Raw genomic sequence first — 13,887 nt, forward strand, 5'->3', positions numbered from 1 at the left:
TTAATTATACCTACGCCTCAATCAAACGCGCATTATACCTACGTTTCACTCAAACACATAATATAAAGCCGCCTAATCAACAAACGTGAATATAATTTCCGTCTGACATCGGGCGTGTGTATAAGTTACGCTTCACCAAATTTGGTGTTCTACCACTGCGCTTGAACACCCAGAATACCAAATTTTTTTGGTTTTTAGTCTTACTTTTGGTATTTGGTCCGTCTCATGGCTGTGGTTGCTCTAAGGGTCAGAACTTGGGCGTATTTGATTGTTTTGATCAGTGTGTTGGATAACTAACTAGTTAGGTACAAAAGTCTGCTTTCCGCAGAACGGCTTCTTTTGTTTATTTTTGTTTCTAGAGAGAGAAACAAGTTTTTGTAAACTGTCTTTCTGTAAAATGTACAGATGCTCGATTCATGACAACCAGCAGTGTGATAATCTTTCTTAGAGCTTGGATAGTTAATGGACTCCTCAATTATTTGAGGGCTAATTAGACTCTTGTACAGTCTATAGTGAACAAAAGTATACAATATTCCACCCGCTGACCAAAAACAGGAAAGAGACCATCGTTCTTCTTTACGGGGAAGGAGGCATGTGAAAAACAGAGCACGGTTTCCAGTCTAGTGCTTTAAGTTGGGGTTATTTGATCATAAACTAACAATACTAATTTGAGTTTAACACCAAGTCCCACAGTAGTTTATATCATACACACAGATGCCCTACCTAGGCAGTATGAACATGGATTTCAGGATCCTTTAATCTGAAATATTTGGCTTAGGTCCTCCGTCCCGTAGATACGCTTTAGTTCACGGGTCGCTGCTTCATATGATTCTGCAACATAAAAGGTTAAGTGATGCCTCCTATAAGGGAAACTAAAAGACAATGACATGCTATTGTTATTGAATATACTTCAAGCTTGAATGGACATTGCATTTACCTTTCCAATTATTGAAGTTCTTCTGATTGATTGGAGAACCAGTGACAGTTTGAATCACTTCAAACAACATTTTCTGGGGTGTGTGCCTTAGTTCCTGGACTACCGCATATACAGTCTTCCCATTTTCGAAGAATATGTGACTGTTTGGATGTTTAGTTTTGTTACCAGCATGGCGCTCAAACTCATAGGCATTTAATGTCTACACAGACCATTTGAGTTAACAATGTTAAGTCATTGATGCAGTTAATAATGTCAAGTCATTGATGGTATAGTAAGAACTAGTAACACATTCAGTGGCTAACCTTAGAGAAATTGCATTTCTCACAGCTGCACAAATACCCAGGGCCTTTTATGGTTCCGTGGAGCTCCTGACATGAATGTGAAAATTAACACACAAAACAAAACGGCAACTTTATCTATAGGGTCTCTAGTTAAAAGGTTACCTCATGTGGCCAGGAAACGTACTTCACAGGCACTCCATCAAGCATACCAGTTGCTAACAAGCTTCTGGCATTTGAAGGGAAGTTGTTAGCAGGAGGTGCCTTCTTAGCTGATTTTGGCTCCGCCTTGGTTTTAGAAGTATTGACAACTTGGCTGGTACCACCAGCGATGTCTCTCTGCGTGTCCATTGACTCTTTTTCCTTCATTACTTCTGGCTGGTGAACTGATGACTGACTCATTAACATGTCGTAACTGCTTATGATTCTTGCAGAGGGGTTCATCTCCGAGTCATCATGAAACCCACCAAAAGATATGGTACTGATCTCCCCTTTATTAAAGGCATCACCAATCGGAAAAGACATGCCATGGTCGGTTTCCTTAACCTCATTGATTTTAACTTTTCGAATTCCTCCATAACTAAAGCATGACCCAGGATCTTCCATGGTATTAGTCGTTGATAAGGGAATGGCGCCCTCGTTTCCAAACTGGTCCTGAATACCCCTTCTTCCCACATCTAGATTCTCAAAACCATTTGATGGAGTACTTCTGGCACCAAGATCAATACTCCTTGCTGGTTCAACTCCAAATAATGTATCACCGAATTGAGATGGAACCCCCCGAGATGGAACCAAGTGAAAGCAAGAAGAATTGTCCCAACGAACTGGATTTACAAACCCTGGAAACGACTGGCTGTTAGATGATCCAACTGCTTGCTTCTTGCTGGGGAGTGGTTCTTGTTCCGTATCATCAAGAAACCACGGGTGAGCACGTTTTGATTCATTTCTTGAGGAGTTATCATATGCCATCTCTCCATCGGTTAAACACCCTGTTCTCTTTGACATCCAGAAACCCTTGTTCTGAAAAGATTGCAAACAGTTCATTAAAATCACCCAGTGAATGTAACATAAAAAGGTAGACAGAAAATTTTGAAATGTTATCTGGTCGCTGAGTATGATGTAATCACTGGTTACAATCTTCATTTGAAATCTAAGGCTACGCAGAAACAATCTACTAACCTAAAGAAATAATAAACTAATCAAGTAATTATATCTCCATAAGAATAAAGTACTGCACCAAGAGTTCCAGTTCCTAAATTTAATAAATTTCCACCATCTAGTACCAAGGCCTAGCGGCTTATTTACAGAAAATCAGAATCTCGCAATCTTTGAAACGCTAATTAAATGGAATGTTTCATAAAATATATAATCTACGGACAAAAAGGTATAAAATTTAGTCTAAGCATGAAAAACAAGATTTGGCTTAGTCGTATAGGAAGAGCAGGCCCACTCCTATTTCATAAGTGAGCGGCTTTACGCATACCACACCCACTTTTCTCCATTTGGTCGTCAACCAGATTAATCCAACCGACGAAGCCAATCATGGGTCGTTACTCTTTGTACATGTGCCAAATTCAACAAAAAGAGAACTTGTAAAATGCGGACATGTCTCCAAAACTTGATCAAAATGTTATTCCAGGGTAGAGTAAGGAATAAGACCACAAAAATATATTCAAGCAGAACACTTTAAAGTGCAGCTAAAATGTGAAAAAGAACATGCAAGCTTTGATTAGTATCAACAAGCTTCTCGAAGCAACTAGCTTTCCTTAATTAGCATTATGCCGAGAAAGAAAATCATCACTTCCACTTGTACATAGTATTGTACAACATAAAGTAAAATGTTACATTTCCAAAACCGAAGTACGGTAGATATTGTCACTTTGAAACAATTCAAAAGTATTAGCATAAAGTAAAATGTTAACATCATCCATTTTCAAATGTTAAAAATCATCTCTAAGAATATCAAAATTACAAGCATAACAAGCAATCGCTTACGTACAGTAACAACCCGCCTCCCCCCATAACATCAGATTCTTGAAGATTCTAACACTAAATTTTTTTTTGTTTCCTAGAACTCTTGAAACACCACATGCAAATATGAAAACTCTATAAACACAAAATAAACCCAAAAATCGCAAATATCAAAATTCAAAATCGTTTTCCCTTACCACACCATTTACTAATAATTCGAAGAATCTCTGAACTTCAAAAAAAAAAAAAAAAAATTATACGATACATTAACCCTAATCCGAAAGAATGGGTACCTTAGAGATGAAACGATCAGATGGATGAAATGAGTTTCCCCCAATGGCGGGATTCAGGGTTGATAGAGAAAGCTGAGGATAGCGATTAGTGGATCTCCCCTCTATGTGGAATTGGAGCTAAAAGGAAGTTTTTTTCTTCTGTTTTCTGGAATTTGGGGGTTTTCATTAGGATAGAGATGAGATTGTATATAGTACCCACCAAAATTTATTAAAGTGCCTGAATTAGTATTCTACACGTGTAATTTTGGTACTCAATCTGGACCGCTTGTTTTCTGATCAAACCTTGGCTGCTGTTGGAATGTCTTTTTGGCTTGTCGGTTATTGCGGTGGAATACAACTTATTCCATGCTTGGAAAAAGTGTGAATGGCGACATTTCACACTTTTTTCAAGTCATAATTCATGGTTTTGTAGAATGGTATGTGGAATTCAAAGAAAACGCTATTCTGAATAGCGTGCTAAAAGACGAAAACCACTATTTTGAATAGCTTTAAAAAACGTTATTCAGGATAGCTTTTTCTATCTTTTAGCATAAGTCAAATGGTGAAAAGTCATTCTTAATTTCAACCATGTGAATAGTTTAGTCAAATACTCCCTCCGTCCCACTATTAAGTGACCTAGTTCAAGTTTGCATAATTTAAGGCAAGCAAGGGAAAAGAGTATATTTAAGCATGTTTTACAATTATACCCTTATGGATAATAATTAGTGAAATTTTGAAATGATTTATCTCTCAAACTACATCACGGATGTTCGCAAATTTCATATCATTGAAAAGCATTTTAAAACACCTACGTGACGAATATAAACATGGCTATCAAATTATGAATATTTCTTATATTTCTTATAATCAATTAAAAGGATAATTTTAGAAATATTTCTTTGTTTATTAATATAGGTCACTTAATAGTGGGACAAAATCTAAAAGTAAATAGGTCACTTAATAATGGGACGGAGAGAGTACCATTTACTAAGTCAAACATTATTCTTTCTAGCGTTTCTATAATTTCACCATAATACTTGAGATCCCATTAAAGATTCGCAATGCTGAGGTGGTGTCACCCCAACACCGTACATTATTATTGCTAATAACAGCATAAGAGTAGGTCTTATGGCGGAAGAGTTCCATCTTCTATCTTCTATGCCACCTCAGGAAATAAAACTTGGTGGAAAGCATATCCATGACTTACATGCTTTAAAAATCTTAGCATGTCTGGCCAAAGAATCTGATGGCTTATTGAAAATTGTTTTTATAAACTTGCACTTCAATAGTTGTTAGTTGCAAAGTTTAGTTCTAATATTTAAGATAATTGATTCATCTTTCTGTAATGCTTTTATGAGGATCATTAGTCTCTGCCTCCACGGCTATTTGGCATCTAACTCAAAACTTTCTCAAAATTGCGAAGAATAGACCAATTCCTAAACATTTTTTTATCATTTTTTTATAAAGATGCATCACAACATATAAAGAAATAAGGGTATCAGGTGGTATCCAGTGAGTCTGGGAAAGTTCACTGTTTTTCATTTCCTTGTTAGGTGTATGGGTAATCTTCTTTTTCACCTCCTTTCCTATAATCATGTTGAGCCGTTGAATTGTTTCTTATTACCGTGATTGGGTTGTGTTTTATATCTTCAAACACACATCTGCAGCGTGCTTTCCCAGGCCATATAGCCGTTTTCGCTACCCCATCCTCATACAGATTATTCATCTCATCTTCAAACCAACTTCTTATCTATCCAGCTTGTTACAGATTTATTAACCAACTGCATACTTCTGCTTGCACCTGGAGTTGATAAGAGCATTTCCCTTGAGAAATGACACTCCCACATAACATAAAATTTCGTCTTTATGGTATGATTGCAGACTGAACATTTCTCTCAACTGTATTGCATGACTCTGTCCATTATTTCACTTCTATGGACTATTTTATAGATATATTTTCACATGAAATGTTCAACACACGATAGAGTATTGTGACTCCATAATTTCTTGTGTAGTATTGATGTTTCCTCATTATAAGGTTCTTCTCGATTGGTTTTGATACTCACCAACTTGTTATGTGCTGACTTGACTATAAACTGTCCATTTGCGAGTCATTGTCCAGACGAGTCTATCCTCGTTTGTAAAAGGAATACGAGTTTGCAGAATCTTTTCTACGTCGTCTTGATAAAACGGTCTTCTTACTGTGTCAGTTTTCCTTGTTTTAGTTTGTAGATCAATCAAATCAGAGAATTTAGTATAATTTATAGCTTCTTCAGCAGATACTTCAACAATTGGTGGAGTTTGCTTGCCACGTATCCAGTCGTCCTCCCAAGTTTGAAGTTTGATTCCATATCCTACAACCCAGAAACTGTATTTCCTAATAAAATCCATACTTCTCCATATACTTTGCCAAGCCCATGTAAAAATTTTCTTCTTTTTTGCATGTAGAGCAGAATTAGCCGAGGAATACTTTTGTTTTAAAGCAGATGCCCATAGTTGTTTTGTTGGTGACAGAGTCTCCATGGAGACTTTGCTAGAAATGCTTGATCAAAGCATGCTAACTCCCTGAATCCCACTCCTTTTGTATCTTTGTCCCAACAAACTCTTTTCGATGAAGTTATATAGAGACCGCTCTTTCTGGTTTTTTGCACCAATAATCTCACTGCACCTTGTCCATCTCCTTAATTGTTTTGTCTGGCATCTTGAAAATGCCCGTATGATGTGAGGGCATATCATTGAGCGCATGTTTTATCATGATTGACCTTCCAGCCTAGTTAACAAACTTTCATTCCATTTTGTACGCTTGTGCTTCATGTTACTTACTAGAGAAGAGAAAGAAATAATCTTTTTTCTCTTCAGAATTAGTGGAATACCGAGATACGTCTCCTTCAAACACATTTTCTTCATTCCTAGTTTTGACAACAGGATTCTGGAATGTCTTGATGGGAAATATTTTGAGAAGAAGACTGCAGACTTTTGGAAATTGATTTGCTGACCTGAAATCTCACTAAATCTGTTGATGACTTGCAAAAGATTGTTTACATTGTGCATTGACAAAAAGTATGAAATCATCGGCGAATAGGAAGTGTGTCACTTGAGGAGCATTATAGAGATTTGTATGCCTTTAATTGCACCTGAATTTTCTGCCTGAGCCAAAGCTCTAGTTGAAAATACGGGGGTCTAACAACCATACCAAATATTTCGCTTAACAATATGTATGGACTAATTCCAATATACTTTTAAGAGAATCAACTAGACAGTCAGACTCAATCTTAATAAAAAGTATATCAAGGAGTTATATCTCAATTTTTTGATTCAATACTTATTCAAGCAAATAGAAATCTGCGAGTCTAATTGAATATAAGAGAAATCACTTGAACGGTACCAAAGACCAATGTTCAAATATTAATCAATTTCAATCAACAACCAAAGGTTGGATTTACCAATTGATTGATTCAGTGCACAACCTGTGATATTTCAATTATATAACAAAATATAATGCAGAAATGAAATAAAACAGACACCAGAAGTTTTGTTAACGAGGAAACCGCAAATGCATAAAAACCTCGGGACCTAGTCCAGATTGAACACACACTGTATTAAACCGCCACAGACACTAGCCTACTACAAACTAACTTCGGTCTGGACTGTAGGTGAACCCCAATAAATCTCACACCAATCCAAGGTACAGTTGCGCTCCTTACGTCTCTGATCCCAGCAGGATACTACGCACTTGATTCCCTTAGTTGATCTCACCCACAACTAAGAGTTGCTATGACCCAAAGTCGAAGACTTTAATAAACAAATCTGTATCACACATAAAAGTCTACAAGAATAGAGAAATATGTGTCCCACAGAAATACTTACGAATTTTGTTCCGTCTTTTGATAAATCAAGGTGAACAGGAACCAATTGATAACCCGGACTTATATTCCCAAAGAACAACCTAGAATTATCAATTACCTCACAATAATCTAAATCGTATGATGTGGAAACTAGATATTGTGGAATCACAAACGATGAGACGAAGATGTTTGTGACTACTTTTTATCTTTCCTATCGGAGAAATTAATCTCAAGACAATCTTACGATTGTACTCAAATACGATAGAAACAGCAAGATCAGATCATGCAACTACAGAGAAAATAGTTGGGTCTAGCTTCACAATCCCAATGAAGTCTTCAAGTCGTTAACCTACAGGGTCTCGATAGAAACCTAAGGTTAAAGGAGAATCGACTCTATCTTATACAACTAGTATCACACATGAGGTGTGGGGATTAGGTTTCCCAGTTGCTATAGTTATCCTTTATATAGTCTCCAAATCAGGGTTTGCAATCAATGCTTCCTTGGTAACAAAGCATTCAATATTCACCGTTAGATGAAAAGCTGATTAGATTCAAGCTAATATCTTTCAACCGTTAGATGAAATGTAACTTCATTTAGGTTTGAGTAACCGCACCTAAAAGTGTACAAGTCATTGGTTCAACAGTAGTTAACCATAAGTTATCCATATGAGCACTTTCATATCAACCTTATTCTTCTTTACCACAACTAGTTCAAATGAACTAGTTAGAGAGTTGTTCAATTTCTTAGATATTATAGAAGTATACAAGACACAATCGAAACAAAAACAGTTTTGACTCACTCGAATCAATTCATGAACATTATAGCCACGTATTTGTGGGTAAAAACTGTTTCTGCTGGTTTTGGTAAATTTGGGTGTGTGGATGAGAAACGAATCTAAACCTAAAACAAATGCACTGCACTGGAGTACTTTATATTCGAGAGATCAATCTGTACAATCCTGGCCTAAACCAAGAAATGGTCGTTCCAATCTTGATTCGGTCACAAAGTCAAGGGGAAGGGTTGGTCTTAGGGAGGGAAGTGAAGAAGGTGTTGAGACCAGAATGGTTAATTCTGAAGGTGTGGCTATTTTATGACTTGTATCAGAATGTAGAACTGGCTTGTAGAATGTAAACTATCAGTTCTTTGGTATTTTCTGGATATTGTGTTGTTGTTAACTAAACTGTTTTTGGTTGAAATAGGTAGAACCTATTTATAAAAGTCATATTGAACGCACCCTGATCTCGTAGAAAGTGGGAATGATTGAGTGATGGAGAAGTGGGGTAATGTGTAAATTCCAGAGACCACGTTCCCACTATGAAGGAGACGAGTTAGTTTACACCCACTACTTCTTGCCGCCACTAACTGCCCTTCTTTATGACACTTTCTTATAATGGGCGTGTTGCACGCCGCACGCTTTAAACCGCCAGACCAATACCATGATGAGTATCCCCCAGTTTGTGACATGCTTGATGTCTCGAGTGTTTTCGTGGAAAACGTGTAGCAGATTGCTATGTATCGCAAGTCAAAGTCAAGAGACTTTCTGCGGGAGAATAGCATGTGGCGCTATTAGGCTTATCTTGTCTGGTCACCTAAGACTTGCCACAGGCCTGTCAATTCTGTGGCGATTTTGGACAGCTGAGATTGTAACTCATGAGAAAGGGTGGCCATTGATTATGGCCACATTCTGTTGGCGCCCAATAATAGCACAGTGGCGTCATTGGCACATGCCAATAGCGTAGTGACATATTTAGCGCATGCCATTGGCACAATGGCATGGTTGGCATAATCAACGCCTGCGTAGACATGACCGCTAGATTTTGGCATATTGGTGTTAGACCCAAATATGGCTTGGCAACATTAGTTTTAGTTGCCACATCAATCCCAATGCTCTGGGTGGCATGATTTGTCTTGGTTGGTGTAGCAACTTCGCCTAAATTAGGGTTTGGCATGCCGAAACCCTAATTAGTGCGTGTGGCATGCGGCCGCGGCATGGTGACGCTTTTTGTGCAAACGTCGCCATAGTCATGCCAAAGGAACTATAGTAAGGTCATAATGTGGAAACGTCCACAGGAGCAAGAGTCGTTATGAGTGGATATAATATGGCGCCATTCCTAGGGTTTCTTGGGTCCCGCATGGCTCGTGGCATGTTATGGGCCCCAAAATGGTGTGATTTGAGCCACAACTGGAAATTAGTGTTTTGGTTAATGCACCTAAAGCAGAGTCGTGCTTCTGACTAGAAAACCCTAATTTAAGAACATCATGGCGTTGGCCACGAACATAAGGTAGGTTAGCACGCAGGGCGCTATTTACGACATGTTGGCATGTTTTGGCATGCTGCCACAAAGTGGCATGTTTGGCATGGTGGAGTGGCATGTTGGCGTGCCTCTCAACTTATTGGCGCAACATGGCATGTTGGCGCGGTTCTTGGAAATCCAATTGGCTTTGTGACCATCTGGCGCAGTTTCCCCTTTTTTCAACACTGTGGCAAGTTTAGAGCAACCTGATTGGTTAATATAAGAGGGGTCGGCCAAACATGGGCGTGGACGCACTTCTAGTGTGCGTGTGGCGGATTTAAAGCGACCTGATTGGTCGATGGGAAATAGGGCCGGCAAGTATGGGCCCAACCAACGTGTGGCGAGTTTAAGGCGACCTGATTGGTTGACGGGAAAATAAGGCCGGTGTTGTAGTAATTCGATTGCGGTAAATAAGGATTCGTTGCTCGGACTTGTAAAGATTTAAAAATTAAGATATATACAGAATATATTTCACAAGATCAAGAGGAACCAGGACTCAGGATTCCAATGTGTTTCATATTCAAGTGGCTCAGAAAATAATCCTAGGCGATTATAGCTCAAAATAAAACAAGTATTAACTCTATCTTTGCCAAATTAGATTCCATAAAATATTACTTGTATATTATAAGCATGGCACATCAAGAATCCCTAGGACTAAGCATGTTCCATCAAACAAAATCACAAGTAATTAATTGAAATCATAAATCAATTAAAATCGGTGCAAAAAGTGAATTAAGAATTATTTAAATAACCACATGGCTGAAAAACAGCTTCCTCCATCATCCCAGTATTGGGGTTTAGCTACTCATAATAATCATGTTCTCAAAATACATACTTGATGCTCAAAATATGATTAAAAGAGTGAAAAATATAAAACAGTGAAACTACGACCCTCTATAAGCGTCCAGAAAGGAACGATACCAGATAACTGCAGTAAAAGAACGTCACCCAGCTGCTGTTGTTGATGCTGCTGAAAATAAGTCTGCCCTGGAGAGTCTGTTCTTCGTGTTCTTCGAGCTTTGTTAATGGCAGCAGCAGCAGCAGGTACAATTCCTGCAACTCCTCCTGCGCCTCTCTGCTGGCCTCCCAATCGACCCCTAACTCTTCATCCCCCTTCTCTGACATAAAACCAACTATTTATAGGCTTGAAACTCGATCAAACCCCTTGGAAATCTCCATTATTCTTTACGGGTTGTTTGAAGAATAATCTTCTTCTTGTTGCGTTACAGGCTGTTTCTAGCTATTCTATCGTCTCAATATCTAGGACTTTTACCCAACTGTTTTGATGTATATCCCACGCAAGATATCCCATAAATCTCTCAAACTAATCTCAAACCCTAAACAGAAACCGTGTGCACTGTCTTGACTTTGTGTGGATTTTCTGACTTATCCAGCCCAATTAGATGGGTCTAATCGCTTCTAACAGGTCCCTTATGTCTTGTAGAGTCCGTGGGTACCAAATTTGCCCATTGAATCGCCTCCTAGGTCGCTCAAATCCTTGATCCAAAACTGTTGACGCTGCTGCCTTTTTTTCCGCCAAAATCCAGTTTTGAAACTTTGAAGATGACCTCCCCCTATCCAGTTCCGGTGTCCCTTTAGTACATGCCCTGAAATGGGGTGCCCCTTAGTAATTAGGTTACCCCTTATCCAAAGTGAGAGTCCGTATAGTAATTTTCTCCCACGAGCGCAAAAACCACTTTTTAGCCAATTTCGCCGCAAAAGCTTATTTCTCCAAAAACACCTACAAAGACATAAAATAACCAAATAAGTACAAAATCGAGCACTAACAATATAAACAATTGGGACAAATTAGACACATAAATGCGTCTATCAAATACCCCCAAACTTATTATTTGCTAGTCCTCGAGCAAATCTAATCTAAAATAAAATGACTACACTTAGCACGTGCAGTAAGCCGTTAAACCACTAGGTGGCCCTAGTGGCGGAGTGTTGTCTCCGGGGGGTTTACCAGAGGTGTACCCACAAAACCTTAATACTCCAGAGCTTAGCTATCTACGCAGAACCTTGGAAGGCACTAAAGAATCTCCTTGGTTGGCATACTTATTGACTACAGGAAGAAGTACCCTGATGCGAAATTCCAATTGTGTACACGAGTTTGCACTCAAGCATACTAAAATTCATATAAAGTGACAGAGCTCTACTCAGATAGTTGCACTATGGACATCATATTCGGAGTCTAAACTAATCACATGGATAGATCAAGAAGATGGATATAGAAAACATAGATGGTTTTGATGTTTACTAAGTGAACGACGTTTCCCATATCTGTCTGAAGGCCTCCGCCAAAATGAACCTATCCTAATGGATTGAGATACTAGTCTGACTAATATCAACACACTGGCATATACAAGGGTACCAGTGGTCGATAACCTAACTCTAGGTCAACACAACTGGCATATACAAGGGTACCAGTGGTCGACTTTATTGAATTTATTCCTTTTGGTCAAATGGTCTGGTCTCAATTTCTTTCTTTTTTTTTTTTTTTTTTCTTTTTGGTAACTACCATTTTTTTTTCATCTTTTTTTTTTTTCATCTCTTTTTCTTTTTCAACTTTTTTTTTCATGGTATCTCAATCACTCTAATTCACCCTAGCATTGGTAACAACTTGAATCGTGGGCCCCACCTATCACTTAGAGAAACATAGTTTAAAAACAAAATAAAATAAAAAAGAAGTGAAAAGGACTCAACGAGATATGGTGAAACTATCATGTTATTTCTAACACCTGAGCTCTGTGCTTTTATGAATAGACTCTTTAGATGTTTCCATCTAATCAGATTGGTTCCTCAAACTCCTACAATCAAAATGCTTCCATCCACTTAGATTAGTTAGTGCAATCCTCAATAGGCATAATTTCTAAGCTCTGGAGTTTATTTATTGCAACTAAAAAGTTTCTCCCATACCCCCAAACTTAAACCTAACATTGTCCTCAATGTTCTAAAGATGAAATTAAAAGCATGAACAAGGAGAAACTGTTACCATTTGAAATGAAAGAGTTACGGAAGGATATTACCTGGTTGCATGAGATTGGGTTACCTCCCAAGAAGTGCTAAGTTTAAAGTCTTCAGCCAGACTAAGAAAAGGATTAGTCAACTCGAACCGTATAACAGTAGCCGGAATAACTGTGGGTCTTTAAAACCAAAAAGAGCTGACAAAAGGAAACTGCAGTGAACCAAGAAAATGTACAAGACTAGCATGCCCTTACCTAGTTTCCTGATTAAGATATCTATATCTAATTGTGGTTCAGGTTCAGGTTCTATAAAAGGGTCTAAATATATTCTTTAGGCTGCAACTCCTCAAAATTGAGATCCGAATTATTAGGTCCTAGAGTCTGTAAATACTTAAATAAGAACTTAGAAGCACAAAATAATAACCTAAATAATTGAGGATCCTCTAAGTCAATCAGGTTTGACTTACATAATTGACCACAGTGAGAGTAGTGGTCATTCTTAAGAAAATGTGTCGATTCTAATATCCTAAAGTAATTAGGTTTAGTCTCAGAACTTAATAATTGACACATTTGAAATTTATACGTTCCCACAATTGTTTGAAAAATATTTGGTGGGAAAACAAAGTCGATCTTAGTATCATAGCCTGGTCTAACCTCATCAACCAGAGGATGGGTTTCTAACAACTGAACTTCCTTATGGACATCACTAGGTTCAGGAAAACGAGTATGAAAGTAATCTTGTAAAATGGTTGAGGCATTGATGTCAAGTCCTAAGTGTGGGGACTTTCTGAGAGTTAAAGGTAAGGCACTAGGGAAGTGATAATCACCCCCAAACTTAGAGTTTTCAGTTTCTCTAGATAGACCTCTAATTATTTCTTGAATTTCCGTATCTTCAGAGTCCTTAAAATATTCAAGAGATTCTTCTAAGTTATTATCAGGTAGTGCATCTTTACTCATCTCTACGGGTCTATCTTCTTCTTCCAAGACTATTGTTTCTAAGTCGCTAGACTCTAAAACAGTATTTTCGAAATGAACCCGTTCCTCTAAACCACTATCGGCTTCGTAATCAAAAGGAAAAACTACATCGTCTAAAACGGTGGTATCCCTAATCAAATCCTCGTCCTTTTGAATAGGTGAATAATCATAAAAATTATTTGGATTTGAAGTAGAAATAATATATCACTATAAAGCTCAATTGGATTACTAGATTCCTGATTACTATGCCTACATATTTCAGATTCTTCATCACTACTATCCTCATCATCATAATAGTACGAAGATGATTGAACCTTATCTAAATAAGTAGTGTTACCAATTATA

The 13,887-nt window shown here is 37.9% G+C and overlaps 1 protein-coding gene across 2 annotated transcripts; it reads right to left on the reverse strand.

The window, feature by feature from the left end:
• Positions 1-430: 430 nt before the first annotated feature.
• On the reverse strand, positions 431-3,658 carry LOC113323103. 2 transcript variants are annotated; one of them, XM_026571365.1, is made up of 5 exons: positions 3,480-3,658; positions 1,381-2,235; positions 1,240-1,302; positions 938-1,136; positions 431-831 (listed from the first exon to the last, which is right to left on the reverse strand). In XM_026571365.1, exons 2-5 carry the CDS (start codon positions 2,218-2,220, stop codon positions 746-748), a joined length of 1,188 nt encoding a protein of 395 aa, XP_026427150.1. In that variant the 5' UTR covers positions 2,221-2,235; positions 3,480-3,658; the 3' UTR covers positions 431-745. The 2 variants fall into 2 exon arrangements, with proteins under 2 accessions (XP_026427150.1, XP_026427149.1); XM_026571364.1 differs by having other exon boundaries at positions 1,240-1,305; positions 3,480-3,656.
• Between the last annotated feature and the right edge of the window lie 10,229 nt (positions 3,659-13,887).

Source organism: Papaver somniferum, chromosome 11 (genome assembly GCF_003573695.1).
Source record: "Papaver somniferum cultivar HN1 chromosome 11, ASM357369v1, whole genome shotgun sequence".
Lineage (NCBI taxonomy): Eukaryota > Viridiplantae > Streptophyta > Magnoliopsida > Ranunculales > Papaveraceae > Papaver > Papaver somniferum.